Below are 17,812 nucleotides of genomic sequence, written 5' to 3'. Positions count from 1 at the left end.
CCACTTCAGACCCTCAGGAGAGAAGTGAGTGGAGAGAGCGCCCCCCTCAGATACCCTGAGCCCTGACTCTCCCCTGAGGCTGCTGGTATCCAGCACGTGTTGGAGCTGACGTGTACTGCAGACCCTCCACGGACAGTTTTCTCACATGAACACGTATTCGGAGCTTTTACTGATATAGTGAGTCCTGTTTTTCCACTTTTTCCTGGTTTCTACCCTCTCTACTCCTCCATCCAAAGAGGTAAAGGGAAGAACTCCTACTGAGTTTGCTTCTCCTAGACTTGGGCACGGGGCCGGGAGGTCTGGGGTTCGTTGTGCCTGGCTGCACAGCAGGGGCCCTTCTGCTGGCTCCAGGATGCATCGCGGCCCCTTCTGCCAAATGGGAAGCGTGCTGACTAAGTTCTGCTTTTTCCTTATCTGGCTGCTTTGTTCCCACTTATTTCTACTAGATTTTCCCGCTTTATTAGGTAATTCCATGAGGACAGCTCCACCTACCATCTTAAGCCCGAGGCTCCCCCGTCAGCATCTTTGGGAACGTTTTCTCTGGTTCCCACTGCCTAATAAAATGCTGATGCACTGCTAGACTGAATTCAGGTAACACCAGCATGGTCGGCGTCATTTTAAGAACCAGAAGATTTTAGAATCTCACTGCACTACCACTGAGACTACTGGGGACCCAGAGGTGCACTGTTGGATGCCTGCATTGAGCTCATTTTAACCAGAGACCAATGAAAAAGATCTAAACAACATTTAAGAGATGTCATCAGTCTAGAAGAAAAAGGGCAATACATATGGGGGGAACAGGGGCAAAACAGAAGGAAATTTACCAATTGTTCATAGTGGTACTTTGATGGGGTGAAAAAAAATGTTTGTACTGTTTTTGGTATTTGAAATACATTACTTTCATGTTTGAAAGGATTTTCGTAACAGAAAAGCAAAGCTGCACAACTTCCGTGGCATGAATTTAGCCCGTTACACACGAAATCCTGGTCAGTCTTCCTTGAAAACTGCTGAGCGGCTGAGTCACCAGCTGACACTGTCATGACACTCACTCCCAGCTGAAAAGCCACATCCACACGACGTCTACCAGCTGAAGAACCACCGTGCGGGACACAGTGGAACCTGCTTACCCCCAAGCTGCAAAGGGTCAGGTGTGGACCTGCCTCCTGGCTCCCACTGAGCGTCCCACAAATGCTGCCAGGACGCCTGTCCCATCGTGCCCCACCTTTATCATACAAGACACTTCTAAAACCCCACTCTCTTAGGAGGATCTCAGTCGCCCTGACTTAGGTGAGACAGCCGCCAGTGCTGCCAGCAGTGCGTGTTTTCTCTTCTGGTGACCAGGGGACAGGGCAGAAGCAAGGGCGCCCAGCCGCGGGGAGCCTGTCTGAGAGGGCTCCAACCTGAGGCCACCAACCTGCCAGGCCTCCTGGGGGCTCTGATAGAGGGAGCTTCAGAAAAGGTTTACTGTACCATCTTTATGCTCCTAGGTCTTGTTACAAACAGGACTTGTATGTAACAAGTATTTGCATTGTGTTACAATTTCATTCCCACTGAATAAAAACCAACAAAATTTTCAATTTAGGTAAAACTCCAGGTAGTCTCTAACTCTCCCCATTTCGTTTCACTTTCTTTTCCTCTGTTATACATTGTGCCCTTTGGCTGTTCCTTCTAAATCAAGTGCTTCAGTATTCCAGCTACCACAGATGTGCCTTCTCTAAATCACAATACCTCTGTCTCCCTTTCAGTGGGGCCAAAAACTCTCTCCTGGCCATGGATCCAAACTCGTTAGCTGGGCTCCATGACCCCTTTCTAACGCCATGTATGACGTTCTCTGCCACTGTCTCCCAGCCAGGCACCAGCTGTCCCAGTTGAGAACTGGACATTGGCTCTGAAGTATGGTTCCTGTGCCCGGACACTGCACACCACGCCCAGGCCCCAGTTTTGAGATTCCTCTTAGCCCTTCCACTTCACTTAAACTCTTCTCCTGCCCTAAGATGCGGCATCCGACTGTTGCCCCCACCTCCTCCAATCTTACCTGATTAGAGCTGTTTAACCACAAGGCCTGGCCCACCCCTCGTCCCAGTCCCAGCCGACCAGCAGGCGCTCACCGTCGTGTATTCAAAGTAGTAAAGGCAGTTGTCAGTCAGAATGAACCAGCGTCTTTTCCAAGTCTTTACCCTGCCACCTGGAGAGCAAAGAGAGACACGTATTGGATAGGAGTCCACTGGCCAGGGTGCGGGATAAGGAAGCGAAGGCAGGGCGCCAGGACACTGAGACCATGGCAGATTTACATCAGTAACGAGACACAGAGCCAAAACAGAAGCACCTTTCACAGTGTGAAAGTCTGTGGGTACAAGCAGAGCAAGCAAGTTGGGTGGCCCCCTGCAGATGACATCAGGACAGCAGATGAGCGCACGGGCTGGGGAGGGAGCCGGGACAGTGATGAACCAGAGAAGCATCAGCAGAAGCCTATGGATGCAGTGGAAATGGGCGCACACAGAGGAGGGGAGAGGGTCAGCCCCCTGGCCACACTACACTGCCGGTCCACCAGCCCAGGGTTTTATCAGAAGAGGGTGGGAGAAGAACTGGGAAGTAAGACATCTTAATCCCCTCACGATCAAATCCAGTTTTCCTGGAACAAGGAACCCACAGTCCTGCGGTTTCACCTTCTAGCCCAGCTTCCTGATCGTAGTATGTTTCTACTCTAGCTTTTTAGGTTTCTGGGCCAGTGTCCTAAATTCCCCCAGAGTCCTCGGTGGGACAAAGCAGGATTCCTGGAACAGGGAAGAATCCAGTGGTGGGCTGAGGTACCTATTCAACTGTGGACTTCTCACCAGGAGTTTGGAACAAAAATAACTGGAAGAGGAAGCCACGAGCCAAGTGAGCTCTCAGGGGTGGCGGTGAGCTGGTGGAGGCTCCTTTAGTCCTTTTAAATGTTGCTCAATCGAAGGAAACATCAGAGTCGTGATGTTGTCCTGAGACGACGTGAAGGAAGGGACACTTCACCATGACCTTGGTGAGGGAAGGCACACCCTATTCTCAGCCTGCCTCTGAGCACAGCCGTTCTCCTCAACGCACACCAGGTCCAGGAAAAGTTTTCTGAATACGAACCAAATGAAAAGCCTTCACGTGGTAAGATACGCAGGCCATTTCACAAACACCTCGCGCTGCCCTGGGCAGGAGGCGCGCCCTCTGCCAACGGGACCTACAGAGAGCACCGCTTCTCCGGTCCTCAAAGAAAACAAGGACCACAAGGTATGAATCCAATGACCCCGGTCACACTTCCTCGCTTGCCCCTCTCCCCCAACAGATGAGCAGGGGCTTTAGAGGGAGTGTCTCCAGCTTCCAGGATGTGGCTCCTGGTTTCCTCAAAGGATCCGGTTGCTGGAGCAATGCAAATCCGTCCCAGAAATAAAGGGTCCAGCATAGGTCCTGGCAGCAACTCTAAGGGCTACCCGACTTTTGGGCTCCTGGCATGGCTCTGCGTGGGCGCCCAAACTCTGAGAGGTTAAGTGACTGATGATGAACTACCGAGGTTCTCAATGGCACAGACCTGGTTAGGGAAGGAGCTTGGCCTTAAGCCGGCACACCCCCACCCCGCACCCCCCGTCCCGTGCTGGTGTCAAGCAAAGACTGACTCTCTCCCCCAGTGACTGCCAGCTTCTGTGAGCACGTGCTTCTGGCCCCTGAGGCCCTAGGGCATGAATCAGGAAAACCACGGATGGAAGTATGACATGCATGAGGAAATGGGAGAGGCTGGGCAGAACCAAAATAAATAAGGAGAAGGGAGACAAGGATATACTTAGAACTTGAACTGATTTGCTGTGAAAAGGAAGCCCGCCCCCGTCAGCATCTGAGAAAGTGGCTCTTCTGCCTCTTGGACCTGCACCCCACGTGGGGCCCCCCGACACAGGACACCTCAGCCCACGCCCACTGCTGTGCGCTCCCCTCACAGGACCACCCTGGGGGCCCTCGGATCTTGGGAGGTTGTGGAAGAGGGGTCAGATGCCAAAAGGAGGAAGACGGGAGGAAATCCAGGACAGAAAGCAAAGCCGGACAAAGCCTCTCCCTGGCGATGACAGCCTGGCTAGTCCCAACGACCTGCTGCGTTAACGAGCTCCTACCAGGGAGCATCATGCGGTCCCAGGGGCATGTTTTATGTTGGAAGGAAAACAGACATGAAACAAGCAGACAGACCGATGCACGCACCTAAGACAGTCCCTGAGGAACTCACAGGACCACTGCCCGGCCCGCTGGCCTCCACCCCATAGGTACAAAGGCCTGACTCTGGCTCCCCGGGAACTGGGAACCACCTGACAAGGCCCCAAAACGTTCTATAAACATCAGTGTTGGGGCTGTTCTTTCCTGTGTGGCTCTGTTCAAGTGCCGCTGAAGCAGACATCCACGGACTCCTCATCTGGAAAACAGGTGCCCCGAAACCAGCAAGGGAGGGCAGACACCAGCGACGTAACTAAGAGGCCAATTTGGGGTCTGAACGATGACTCATTGAAAAAGAGGCGGGATAAAAACAAAACATAAAAAACAGAGCCGAGGTTGTAATGCCCTCCCCCAAGACAGGAAATTAAATGGAAGGCCTTCAAGAAGGGGTTTTGGGGTTTTTGTCTTCTTTTTTTTTAAACTTTACTTGGCCTCATTCTGAGTTTAAGAAACACCATTTCCCTTTTTCATGCAAAGGCAAATGTCCTACGTTGTCTAATTTAATTCTTTTCCTAGTTTGCTTCTCGGGACATGGGAGGTGTGCCAGAAGCACACGGCCGTGGGAGTCACTTCCTTCTCCTCCTCCTCTTCTCCACTTGAGAAATCTCGAAAATTCATGGGTGTCAATTTTAATCAATAATATAGCATCCGTCTGACCAATAAAGTCGAAGAGAGAATTCAGTGACTGCTTTGCTTGCTTTTACAAACCCACTCTTACTGTGTTTTCTTACACTACTGCCCTCAGGAAAGTTCAAATGATTCCACGTCTGGGCCCAGCTGTTGGACACACTGTGCACCACCTCTACCAGGGAAAGATGAAAATCCCTCCACACCCCCAAGCCTGACCAGTTCCCGAGGGACTGTATGGTAAGTTAGAAGCAGCATTAACACTACCACCAGCAATTAAAAAACAAAATAACCAAAAATAACAAAAATAAGAAAACGCTGCAGCGATTACAGTGGCCTGGGCAGAGCGAGCGAGCAGGGTTGAGGGGATTACATACCTCCTGGAGTTTGGGGCAAGGAAAAGGAGAGCCAAAATCATGGAAACATACAAATGAGGGAGAAAAGAAAATTAAAACAAAGAAATTAAACCCGACTCCTTAATCTTAAGGTGCACTGTATTAGTCATTCATGTCTGCCTGGGTGGGGGATAGGGACATAAAAACAGTCACGGGGCAAACGCCGCTGTCTGGCGTGGGAATAAGGGGCCTGCCTCATCTGCCATGTCCTACCTGGTAAAGGCAAGATCTGAGGCACCACCCAAATCCTGGCCCCAAAGATGCCACCAATCAGTTCTCACTGAGCTGACATTTATTACTATATCCAGAATCCAGAGCAAACACAGTGATGATCACTTTGGGAAAAATTAAATGTCTCTCTTCGGATGGCTACTCCTTTTTAAAGTGTGTGTGAAAATGCACACTCACAAGCCTGTGAATACATATGTACATATGTGTATACACAAGAATACACATTCTTACAGTTATATGCATACACAGACATACACATACAACTACAGATGGCCAGAAGGCCCACCTTCCATGGCACACACATGAAGGGGTGATTCTAAGTGTGCTACGATGAAAACACGACAGGAAGAGTTTAGGAGGGTTTGATGGAGGTTCAGAAAAAGTAATGCAATGACCTAAAAATGAGTTTCACATTTAGTTAAATTTTTTTCTTTTTTAAAAATATGGGATGTCTCATGAATTTACATGTCATCATGGTGTAAGAACCAAGATAATCTTCGTACTGCTCTAAATTTAGTATCTGGGCTGTCAAAGCTAACACTTAGTATTAGCATTTAAACAAATCTCACTGGAGGGGAAAGCAAACCCAAACTTGGATATACTTCTTACATTTCCAGCAGGTTTCCTTTTAACTCTGTCCACTTAGCAATCAGGACGCAGAGCAGAGTGGCTGCCTCTGGGCTAAGTAATTTTAGAGCCTTGACTTCAAAGATTCTACTGGCTTAAATGTATATGGTATGCTGACCAATTTGAGAGACATTAAAAACTCCTTTCAGTGAGATAGTGCTTTAAGGAGAATTTATGAATTAAGTCATTATGTATAAACACAAGGACTTAGTTTTAAAAGGGGATACAAATCCTCCTGAATGAGACAGAAATTGAAGACTCCATTTCAGCACTTCCCAGATGTGTCAGTAACAGCCTAGAGTATAATAAGGACTTCTAATCTCACTGGGACCTACAGCTGGAATGGTGACAGGAGGATCACCCCAATGACACCTTCTGAGAACGCAGGAACCCTTGCGTCAAAAGGCCAAGGGAAAAGAAAACAGAGGAATGCACTCTCTCAGTGGCCAAAAAATTAGCATCATTATGTCTGGGGGCTCTCTCTGCGTGCTGAAACTGTCAATGAAACAGTCAGAGGTGCATATGAATGTGCGTAAAAACCTACTGATCCTTTTGGTCACTCCTGTCCCTCTGATGGCAGATCATGACCACACATCTCAGCAATACCAGCTCACTTTTGGCAGAGGGAAGGGGAGCAACTTTTAGTTTTTCTGAATGAACAAAATAATTAATGTGGCTGATTTGGATTGGAAAGGAGGGGGGAAAAAACCAGCGCCCGAGAATGAGTAAGAGTGCCGTGGATCGCGCTGCAGCCAGGGCCCTGGGTTTGCCATGCACGCTGCCTGTGGGGAGCCAGATGCAGAAGGAAGTGGTGATGCACTGGGGGTGGGCGAGGCGGGAGCACGGGGCACAAACTTGTGATGGGAAGTAGAGAGGTAGGCACAGCTGGCCACCCTCCCAGTGGTCAGGGGGGGCTGGGAAGGGAAAAGGACGAGGTCCTCGGGGAACCGCCTTGAAACGAACTCTCCTCAATCCACCCCAGAGAGGAAACGTGGAGCGCAAACACCCGTGGGCAATATTTATGTGGGCAAGTCTGTCCCCAGGAGTCTGTGTGTCCCGTGGGGCGCTGGCCGTGCATTCACTGTCTTTTGGGAGGCAATTATGTTAGAACAGTAGGAACTCATACCAAAGTCTCTCCTTAAAGCCTCCTGTACCAAACCCCCTTTCCCCATAGTGCATGCATGGGTGTGCACACACACATCCTTTCTAAGCTTCTCTAAGGAGCCCTGACCCAGAGGGCATCACTTACCGAGCTTCAATAGCCAGCCTTCTCGGTCTGGGTTGAAAAAAGTGTGGGTGAGGTCATTCCCATCATCTTCGGGGATTTTAAAGGGTTCATTTTTTATGCTCTCATACAGATTCTGGAAGAAAAGATGACATTGCATGTCTCCGATCCTAGAAAGACCTCTCCCCCCGCCTTTCCTGTCACTCATGCAACGAGCATCACTGCGTGCCATGCACTGGCGGCACGAGAACCCCTCTGCCTTCAGGACCCAGAGACAAAAGAAACAGAGGCCTAACCAGTGAGCAAGAAAGAAGAGAGATCAGCCTGACCTCCACTTGAGCCTTTAGTCTCAGAGTTATAAATCACTTTCCCCCACTGATTCCTCACTGGGCCTCGCTACCAGTTTCTTAATGCAATTCATGTAGCTGAGTGGATGGTCCGAGCAGACACTGGACTGACCCCGCGTCCCTCCCGTCCCCTCCATCAGCATCGCCTGAGCCCATGGCCTTGAAGGAGAGCTGAGCTCACCCGTAGCAGCTCCTCGGGCAGGTCTCCCCCATCGTTGATGCCTCGATTCATGGCTATGAACCTCTCCACAGTGGGCTTATCTTTGACATTGGGGTTATGCAGGCTGGTGTTCAACATGATAATGGCAAATGAGAGGACGTAACAAGTGTCTAAAAGGGAAAACCAAAATCCAGTCAGAAACATCCCACCAGAAAGAACAAGAAGCGCCAAGTGAGACTGAGAATGCAAAGCAGTGCTCTCAAAGAGTAAGCAAAATCCACGCATCTGGGTACACTAACTGCAAAGGGCAAGGCATGAGAAAGAACGTAAAGCATTCACGACTTAAAAGGGTTTTATTTTTTTCAGATTGTAAAAGAAGAACATGTACAGAAAAGCACAATATATGAAAAAGAACATATAAACTACCTACAATCCCATACCTAGGAATAACTTATTTTGCTTTCTTACATAAATGTGACTATGTGTAATGTATCACAAAATGTACCTCAGAGGTTTGACAGAAAACAGCAAAGTTCTGTAAAGTGATTATCCTTCAATTAAAAAATAAATTAATTAAAAAAAATATGAACCTCAGAGATAAAGACTGTAACATATCTGTTAGAATTACAACAGATACACAGTTTTGAAGTCTGCTTTTTGGCCAATCTTATTAGCATTTTTCCATGTCAATAAAGCCTCTTTATAAAAACATAATTTTTAATAGTTGTACACTTCATAATTCAGAGGTGCCCTTACTTAGACGCCTACTACCTTACTGGCAGACTTTGGATAGTTTCCAACTTTTTACCATTATAAATACCATTTAAAGCGATGTTCTTAGGCAGGAACCCAACCCCTCTGGTGTTAGGATGGCCCAGTGCCTAGCAGTGAGCCGGGCAGGCGCTGCCAGCCCGGGGAGGGGGCGCCCCTCGCGCTCACCTGTGGACTGGAACACCCCGTGGTTGCACTGACAGTAGCGCTGGGCAAATGCCTCCATCATCCGGTCAATCTTCTGGGCCTCTCCCGGCAGCCGGAAGCTCCACAGGAACTGCCTGGGGGTCAAGACAGGGCATGTTTCGGGACTGGGGGAGATAACCTGTGTGTGAGAGGTTTCTGCAGCCAAGGGAGATGTTGGGGGCTTCAGCCTTCTGCCAGATGCAGGCTAACCACTCCACATCTCTGTCCTCTCGATAGGAGGGAATGTATTTATGAAAAGAAAAAAAAGAAAAAGACTTTCCTATTCAAAAGAATGGTTCACCTCCTCAGACTGATACATAAGAACTCCAATTTCCAGAAAGAAAAAAAAAAAAAAAAAAAATGACATAGCAGGAGAAGAGATTTTCTATCAAAGCAGTCACAACTGAGCCCTTTAAGTCAAACAGAAACCCACAGCCAACAGGTTTAATTCTGGATTTTTTTCACCTACCTAAACAACACAAAACATGATATTTACACTTAAACAGCAATGAAAATACCAAATTACAATTTCTCAAGAAGCACAAAGGAACTAGATTCAGCAAAAAAAAATTAAATGTTGACTTTTTTCCTTCTAAAACGAAGGGCACGCTACCTATTTCCTGTTCCAGGGCAAGAAGTATAAAGGATTTTCTTGAGTGAAATTGGGAAAGATTCAAAGTGGAAGTATTCATCAATTTCCAAATGTTAACTGAAAGATTTGAGGAAGAGTTTTACAAATTTTGCTTTCAATTTAATCCCCTTTAACCAGGTCAAGAAGCAACAGTTAGAACTGGACATGGAACAACAGAATGGTTCCAAATAGGAAAAGGAGTACGTCAAGGCTGTATACTGTCACCCTGCTTATTTAACTTATATGCAGAGTACATCATGAGTGAAACGCTGGGCTGGAGGAAGCACAAGCTGGAATCAAGATTGCTGGGAAAAGTATCAATAACTTCAGATATGCAGATGACACCACCCTTATGGCAGAAAGTGAAGAAGAACTAAAGAGCCTCCTGATGAAAGTGAAAGAGGAGAGTGAAAAAGTTGACTTAAAGCTCAACATTCAGAAAACTAAGATCACAGCATCCGGTCCCATCACTTTGTGGCAAATAGATGGGGAAACAGTGGAAACAGTGGCTGACTTTATTTTTTGGGGCTCCAAAATCACTGTAGACGGTAATTGCAGCTATGAAATTAAAAGACGCTTACTCCTTGGAAGCAAAGTTATGACCAACCTAGACAACATATTAAAAAGCAGAGACATTATTTTGTCAACAAAGGTCTGTCTAGTCAAGGCTATGGTTTTTCCAGTGGTCATGTATGGATGTGAGAGCTGGACTATAAAAAAAGCTGAGCGCAGAAGAATTGATTCTTTTGAAGTATGGTGTTGGAGAACACTCTTGAGAGTCCCTTGGACTGCAAGGAGATCCAACCAGTCCATCCTAAAGGAGATCAGTCCTGGATGTTCATTGGAAGGACTGATGTTGAAGCTGAAACTCCAATACTTTGGCCACCTGATGCAAAGAGCTGACTCATTTGAAAAGACCCTGATACTGGGAAAGATTGAAGACAGGACGAGAGAGGGATGACAGAGGATGAGACTGTTGGATGGCATCACCAACTCAATGGACATGAGTTTGGGTGAACTCCGGGAGTTGGTGATGGACAGGGAGGCCTGGCATGCTGCGGTTCATGGAGTCGCAAAGAGTCAGACATGACTGAGAGACTGAACTGAACTGAACATCCAATCATTTCAATCACAGATACTCAAATCACCACCCAAGGTACAATTTCATTAAAACGCCAGGTTGTGCAGGATCCATGGTGACTGGACTGAACTGAACTGTGCAGGACAGATCTACAACCAAAGACCTGTCTCCCTCAACAAGGTACTGGCTGCAAACATGCTCACCGTAAGGCCTGGACGAGGTTGAGATCAGTGAACTCATGCAGCTCCACAAACGCATGAAGAACTTGGATGTTAAACTCATCTCTAGCAAGAGAAACAGAAGACAGAAGTCAGACAATGATGTTGAGAATCCAAGGTCGTGCAGACCCCCAGTCAGGCTGCCTCCCAGGCTGAGCACTGAGACCCCCCACAGCCCAGGAGGCAGCCAAATGTTAAATGAAAGATCTGCAGCCTCTGTGTACTGGCTGAACACAGGATACCAGCTGCTGGACACCTCCACCTGTCCCGGGACAAAGCTCGGGGAATCTTGGAGTTTCTCTCTCTAGGTAACTGCCAACCAGTCTTCTCTACTCGGGTCTCCCAAGGTCTTACCTCTCCCCCAGGTAGTCACCAATGGCTGTTTTGTTGAGCCCTTCACCTTTATACAAGAACTGGGCGATGTCTTCACAGGTGTTCTTCAGCAGATCATTCTCTATTAAGAACTGGATCCCCTGGAAAGACAGCGACGACACCAACAGTGCTTCAGACCCCAGGAACATCCAGAAAGGAGGTGGGGGCACAGGAGAATGGGTGTGGGTGCTCTGGACACAGAGTAAGTGTCCAGTAAGTACTTCCTATGTTCCGCAGGAGGCAGGGCTTGTGACATGAGCTGCACTCTACAAAAGGGAAGGGAGGCTGTCTCAAATGCCCCAGGTTGCAGCTGACAATGTGGAAACTGCCACTTTACAGACTGCAGGCTCTGGCTGCTGGCTTTTGTCACTTACTTTTTTAGGATCCATGTTGAATTTTTTCCTGCCCATGGCTACCTGTTTGTTCCTCTGCATGTTCTTCCTGTAAAACAACCATCACAGCCACTTCAGTACTCTGGGTAATCGGGAATTTCTGAAAGACTGACATAACTCCCACATGTGTCAGTGAAGTGCAGTGATGTCTGAGATTTATTCAGTAAAGTTCAGGCACACTTGGGTCTAACTATGGAAGGTCAACTGAAATCCTGACCCTGGTCCTAGGCTCCTTTGTTTCTTCTACTACAGTGGGTTTCTTTTTTTTTCATGTCATTTTTGAAACTTTATTGAGGTTTAATTTACATGTCATATAACATACCCCTTTTGAGTGCACATCTGAACAATGTTTAATAAGTTTACTGAGTTGGGCAACTATCACCATAATCCAGTTGTAGAGCACTGTCATAGTTACGTATTAACTATGTAAGTTAATAGCTCATGAACTCATCTGTTCATCCGTTCATCTGCTGGGGGACATTAAAGCTGATTCCAGTTTTGGGCTATTTTAAATAAGAACGCTATAGATGCCCTCATGCATGTGGGCATGTTCTCCTTTACCTGAGTAAATACCTGGGAGGTGAACTGCTGGGCACAGCAGGGGTATACGGTCAACATAAGGAGGAACTGCCAGTTGGTTTTCCCCAATGTTTACACCGCTTGTTCTCACCAGCTCTCTGCAACACAAGGCACCACCTGTCTATTTAACTCTGGCCATCCTAGTGGGTGCAAAGTGGCATCTCCTCATGACTCATGATACTGAGCATTTTTCACGTGTCTGTTATACATGTAAAAGCGTTCATGGGGTTTTTGTGCCTGCTTTTTAGTCAAGTTGTCTTTTTATTAGTGAGTTTTATGTGTTCTTTCTATATAGATTCCAGATACAAGTAATGGCAACCCACTCCAGTACCCTTGCCTGGAAAATCCCATGGACGGGGGAGCCTGGTAGGCCTATAGTTCATGGGGTCGCAAAGAGTTGGACATGACTGAGCGACTTCACTTCACTTCACTCACTTTCTATACAGATTCCAGATACAAGTCTTTTTTCAAATACAGGTAATGCAGGTATTTTCCCCTTATCTGTAGCCTGCCTATTCATTTCCTTTTTGAAAAATTTATTTGGCTGCGCTGAGTTTTGGTTGCCAGACGTTCAAGCTGGTTTTAGAAAAGGCAGAGGAACCAGAGATCAAATTGCCAACATCCACTGGATCATCGAAAAAGCAATAGAGTTCCAGAAAAACATCTATTTCTGCTTTATTGACTATGCCAAAGCCTTCTGTGGAAAATTCTGAAAGAGATGGGAATACCAGACCACCTGACCTGCCTCTTGAGAAACCTATATGAAGGTCAGGAAGCAACAGTCAGAACTGGACATGGAACAACAGACTGGTTCCAAATAGGAAAAGGAGTACGTTAAGGTTGTATATTGTCACCCTGCTTATTTAACTTATTTGCAGAGTACATCATGAGAAATGCTGGGCTGGAGGAAGCACAAGCTGGAATCAAGATTGCCGGGAGAAATATCAATAACCTCAGATATGCAGATGACACCACCCTTATGGCAGAAAGTGAAGAGGAACTAAAAGGCCTCTTGATGAAAGTAAAAAAGGAGAGTGAAAAGGTTGGCTTAAAAAGCTCAACATTCAGAAAACGAAGATCATGGCATCTGGTCCCATCACTTCATGGGAAATAGATGGGGAAACAGTGTAAACAGTGTCAGACTTTATTTTTGGGGGCTCCAAAATCACTGCAGATGGTGACTGCAGCCATGAAATTAAAAGATGCTTACTCCTTGGAAGAAAAGTTATGACCAACCTAGATAGCATGTTGAAAAGCAGAGACATTACTTTGCCAACAGAGGTCCGTCTAGTCAAGGCTATGGTTTTTCCAGTGGTCATGTATGGATGTGAGAGTTGGACTGTGAAGAAAGCTGAGCGCCGAAGAATTGATGCTTTTGAACTGTGGTGTTGGAGAAGACTCTTGAGAGTCCCTTGGACTGCAAGGAGGTCCAACCAGTCCATTCTGAAGGAGATCAGCCCTGGGATTTCTTTGGAAGGAATGATGCTAAAGCTGAAACTCCAGTACTTTGGCCACCTCATGCAAAGAGTTGACTCATTGGAAAAGACTCTGATGCTGGGAGGGATTGGGGGCAGGAGGAAAAGGGGACAACAGAGGATGAGATGGCTGGATGGCATCATCGACTTGATGGTCCTGAGTTTGAGTGAATTCCGGGAGTTGGTGATGGACAGGGAGGCCTGGCGTGCTGCTATTCATGGGGTCACCAAGAGTCGGACGTGACTGAGCGACTGAACTGAACTGAACTGAGTCTTGGTTGCAGCACACAGGATCTTCAGTTGTGGCATGTGGGATCTAGTTCCCTGAGGTGAGGTGAGGTGAAGTCGCTCAGTCGTGTCCGACTCTTTGTGACCCCATGGACTGTAGCCTACCAGGCTCCTCTGTCTATGGGATTTTCCAGGCAAGAGTACTGGAGTGGGTTACCATTTCCTTCTCCAGAGGATCTTCCCCACCCAGGGATCGAACCCGGGTCTCTAGTTCCCTGACCAGGGATCAAACCCAGGCCCACTGCATTGGGAGTGCAGAGTCTCGGCCCCTGGACCACCAGGGAAGTCCCTATTCATTTCTTTTAAGTGTACCCTTTGTAAGAGCAGAAATGGTAAATTCTGACAAACACCAACTTGTCCATTTCTTTGAAGCAGCAAAAAATTTTTTTTTTTTTTTTTTTTTAATGGCAAGTAAGAAAACTGTAATTCAGAACTGGCAAAGCAGAGACTGGACATGATAAGCTGGCTGGTTTCTGCTGGACATGCAGCTTCACTAATCCATATGGCCCTGTGCACACAAGTTTAAAATAACAAAATCCAACGGTCTCCTGAAGCTAGACGGGGAGACTTAGGCTTAGAAAAATACAGACATGCAGTGAATTAGAAACAGCCCATTTACGACATTAAGCAGTTAGAAATGGTCTGGGAACCCCATTGAAAATTAAACTCTCAAAGCAACTAACATTTCATGTAGTTAAAGGAAAAAAAGAACCAGCAGACACGCCTTGGCACTTTGTGCTGTAATCTCACTTCTATGTTCTCTTAAGTGTTAGGGAGGCACAAGCAAGCCTGCAGTGATGCCTAGACACAACTGGGCCTCCAGCCCTCTGGAGCTGCATCAGCAGCATCCGTTAAGCTTTTCCTTTACCCAAAGCAAAAAATGGAAACTCTAAAATAGGAACCCAGTGGATAAGAGAAGAGAAGAAATAGTTCACACAACAATTTAAAGGCAGTTTAAGATTTTGGGGGACCTGCCAAGTTCTCCAGTTCAGCCTTTCCAAAAACATCAAAAGCCTTCACATTCAGGAGTCCCTGCGCGGAAGGCAGAGAGCATGGCTACATATGTGCTTGCTCAGAAAAGAAGGCAGAAGACGCACTTTCTCCTTAAATGCGCGACATGGGCACAATTCCAGGCTGGCACCTGGCGATGCCACAGCCACAAAACCACCCGCAAAAGGACAGACTCACCTCTCTTCTGTGGACCCCAGGTTTTCAATTTCATTAGCTACTTCTGCTATCTCATCCTTCAGCCTCTGCAAAATACACAATCCAGAATCACCCGGAGGAAGAAACCACCAAAATCTCCAGTAACTCGCTCTGATCAAAAAGTAAAACAGAGCAAACAAAATAAAGACAACACCCCCCAAAACCTAAAAATTTTTGGAAAATTCGTCTGTTCAACAAATGTTTCTTGAGTTCCTACCAGACTGTAATCATTCTAGGGAATACAAAGAAGAAAAAGATAACACCCTGACCTCAAGGAGTTTACCGCCTAGGAAGAAGTTTATAACCATATGCACTACGTAAACTGCGTATTTCCCTGGAAAAGGGCTGCCTGGACAGTCTGCCGCAGGACAGTCTGCCGCAGCGCATCTGCAGCTCACTGAGGGGGGACAAACCAGGACAAACCAGTCCCCCAGGCACCCAGCTGCCCAGCCAGCAGTGCCTGTACTGGGTCAACACTGCCGCCAAGTGGCCGGCAAAGAGAACCACTCCTGGCTATGCCTTCCACCTCCTGCCCCTTCTAAGCAGGTCTGCACAGTGGACAGAGTTCACTGGCTTTGACTGAAGAACTGCTATGCTTTTCCAGCATTTACCAGTGAGGTAGGATTCAAAGAACTAGGTAACAGCAAAGTACACTCACACCAGCACTGGAGCAGACCCAGTCTTTCCTCGACATGCTGCAGCTTGGGGTTACAAGGTGTGCCCCCTCCCTTCCCTGCCCTTGGGCTTCCAAATGTTTTACAGTGAATTCTAAAAGAAATGGCTTCCCCAAGGCCTAAAATAATCCAACTAATGACAACCTATCAAGAGATGTTTTCACTCCTATCTTACAGAAGAAGAAACTAAAGTTCAAAGAACCAAAATTCTCTCTCTAGAATTGCCCTGCCAGAAAATGGCCACCAGGATGTGGACGTGGGTCTGCTTAGCCTGAAGCCTGGGTTCAAGTCAGTCAGGAGACCTGGGGTCACTCTAGCCTGACAGCTGACCAGCTGGGTGCAGCTCACAGAGCACCCCCCACTTTGAGGTTCCCTTCTCCTTTGTTGAGCAAAGCTGGTTGTCAATTCCAGCACCTAGTCCGAACTGTGGTGAGAGCAAGTCAGAAGGCTAGTCATGAGAGGACGCCTGGTCAAGGTGCTGCCCAGCTCCTACCTGGATGTCGGCCAGCAGCTCCTGCTTTCTTCGCCGAATGTTCTCCAGCTCCTGGCGCTCCTCTGCAGTTAGGTCACTGGGAACTACAAAAAAGGAGGGAAAGGTTACTAAGAAAGCTTTTACCTTACCAAAAATAAATACAATTCAGACCACAAAAGGACAAAGATACCACAGAAAAGGCAAGAAGCCTGTGTCGGAAATGACCGACTGCTGGGGAGACTCTGGCTCCCATTCACCATCAGGTTGACCAAAGTTAGAAAGGACCACGGATCACAGAGAAAAGCTCTGATAAAGGAACAGCTGTCACACACACACACACGAGAAAAGGCTGCCTGTGGTGAGATGAAGTTGGCTAAGAATGAAAGAGGAGGACCATTAATCAGGCCCCAGCAATGTCCATCCCACAGGCTGGGGGGCTCAGGCCCCTGGTTAACCAATCTCTCCGGGTCTCTGCTCCCTCACTGAATCCACTCTGACACGCGACGATGTATAGGACCCTAGCAGGGAGGGGGAGGCAATTGCAAAGCAATGTGAATGACAGTCTTGTGCCACTTCTGGAGCGGGGAGGCTAGTATGTACAGAGAAAAAAATCTAGAAGGATACATCCCCAAATTGAAACAATGCTTAACTCTGGGGATGGGGTTATGGGGACTTTTCTCTCTGCTTTTTTGAACATTTTTGAATAATGTTTTAGAACGAGCTCTTATCATCAGAACAATTACTGTGGGCATCCATCTTTCGAGTAGGCGCCTAAGAGAGAACTGCTCCATGTGACGAGGTGGTCACAGGCCACGTGTGGGTAGTAAGCACTTGAAATGTGACTAGCCTAGTTTGAGATGTGCGGTGTATGTAAAAGACACACCAGACTGTACAAAAAAGTAACGTATTTCTTTAATACTATTTCATATTGATGACACGTTGAAATAACTTGGTACACAAAATACAGTGTTTTAATTGCGCTCGCAGAGGCTGCTAGAGAGGAACACTGCCCTTGTGGCTCGTGTGACATTTCTGCTGGGTGAGAGTGAGGTCAGGGTGCACGACTCACCAGCCGTGCTGCTGAAACTGAACCTACTGCACTCAGAGAGCAGTTCTTCTCCCCGAATGTTTCATACAAATCATGTAAGACAGCGGAAGAGGGTAGAAACAAGAGACCACCACGATTAAGTCTCGGCACAGGTTAGTTAGCTATATCAGAGTCTCAGCTGACTTCTCCCTTTTAATCCAGTTTCCACCCTTGGAGTGGTTAACCAGGGGCCTGAGCCCCCCAGCCTCTGGGATGGAAATGGCTGGGGCCTGATTAATGGTCCTCCTCTTTCATTCCTAGTCACAGAAATGAAATCCACCCTTTCATAGAAAAGCGTCTTTCAAACTTCAAGACCCACAATTGCGAAACGCATTTGACTTCACAACCCAATCTGCCCCAAACACAACAATAAGAAAACAATACTCTCATCATGTGAAATCCATTGACATTTCCTACTGTTTTAGTTTTCCTAACAGTAGCTTTAGCCCATGAAATTGATTTCATAGCCTAATAAATGCACTGCAGTTTGAAACACACTCCCAGTGTGTTTAGTGTACTCCCAGTACACTAAAGGCTGGAAGACACAGCC

General features: G+C 47.2%; 1 protein-coding gene across 4 annotated transcripts in view; it reads right to left on the bottom strand.

The window, feature by feature from the left end:
• CYTH1 (cytohesin 1) overlaps window positions 1-17,812 on the bottom strand; it is a 79,868-nt gene that overhangs the window by 6,473 nt on the left and 55,583 nt on the right. For 3 of the 4 annotated variants that reach the window (XM_070773974.1, XM_070773973.1, XM_019981537.2), the window contains 9 exons: window positions 16,197-16,279; window positions 15,012-15,076; window positions 11,464-11,530; window positions 11,072-11,190; window positions 10,703-10,783; window positions 8,770-8,882; window positions 7,852-8,000; window positions 7,347-7,459; window positions 2,109-2,187 (listed from right to left, as the gene is read on the bottom strand). In XM_070773974.1, the coding sequence (XP_070630075.1) occupies window positions 2,109-2,187; window positions 7,347-7,459; window positions 7,852-8,000; window positions 8,770-8,882; window positions 10,703-10,783; window positions 11,072-11,190; window positions 11,464-11,530; window positions 15,012-15,076; window positions 16,197-16,279 (869 nt within the window). The remainder of the gene's footprint in view (window positions 1-2,108; window positions 2,188-7,346; window positions 7,460-7,851; window positions 8,001-8,769; window positions 8,883-10,702; window positions 10,784-11,071; window positions 11,191-11,463; window positions 11,531-15,011; window positions 15,077-16,196; window positions 16,280-17,812) is intronic. The other variant, XM_019981535.2, reaches the window with a different exon arrangement.

This window comes from Bos indicus, chromosome 19 (genome assembly GCF_029378745.1).
Source record: "Bos indicus isolate NIAB-ARS_2022 breed Sahiwal x Tharparkar chromosome 19, NIAB-ARS_B.indTharparkar_mat_pri_1.0, whole genome shotgun sequence".
Taxonomy (NCBI): Eukaryota; Metazoa; Chordata; class Mammalia; order Artiodactyla; family Bovidae; genus Bos; species Bos indicus.
The sequence above is the reverse complement of the archived record's forward strand: the minus strand, read 5'-3'. Positions and strand labels throughout refer to the sequence as shown.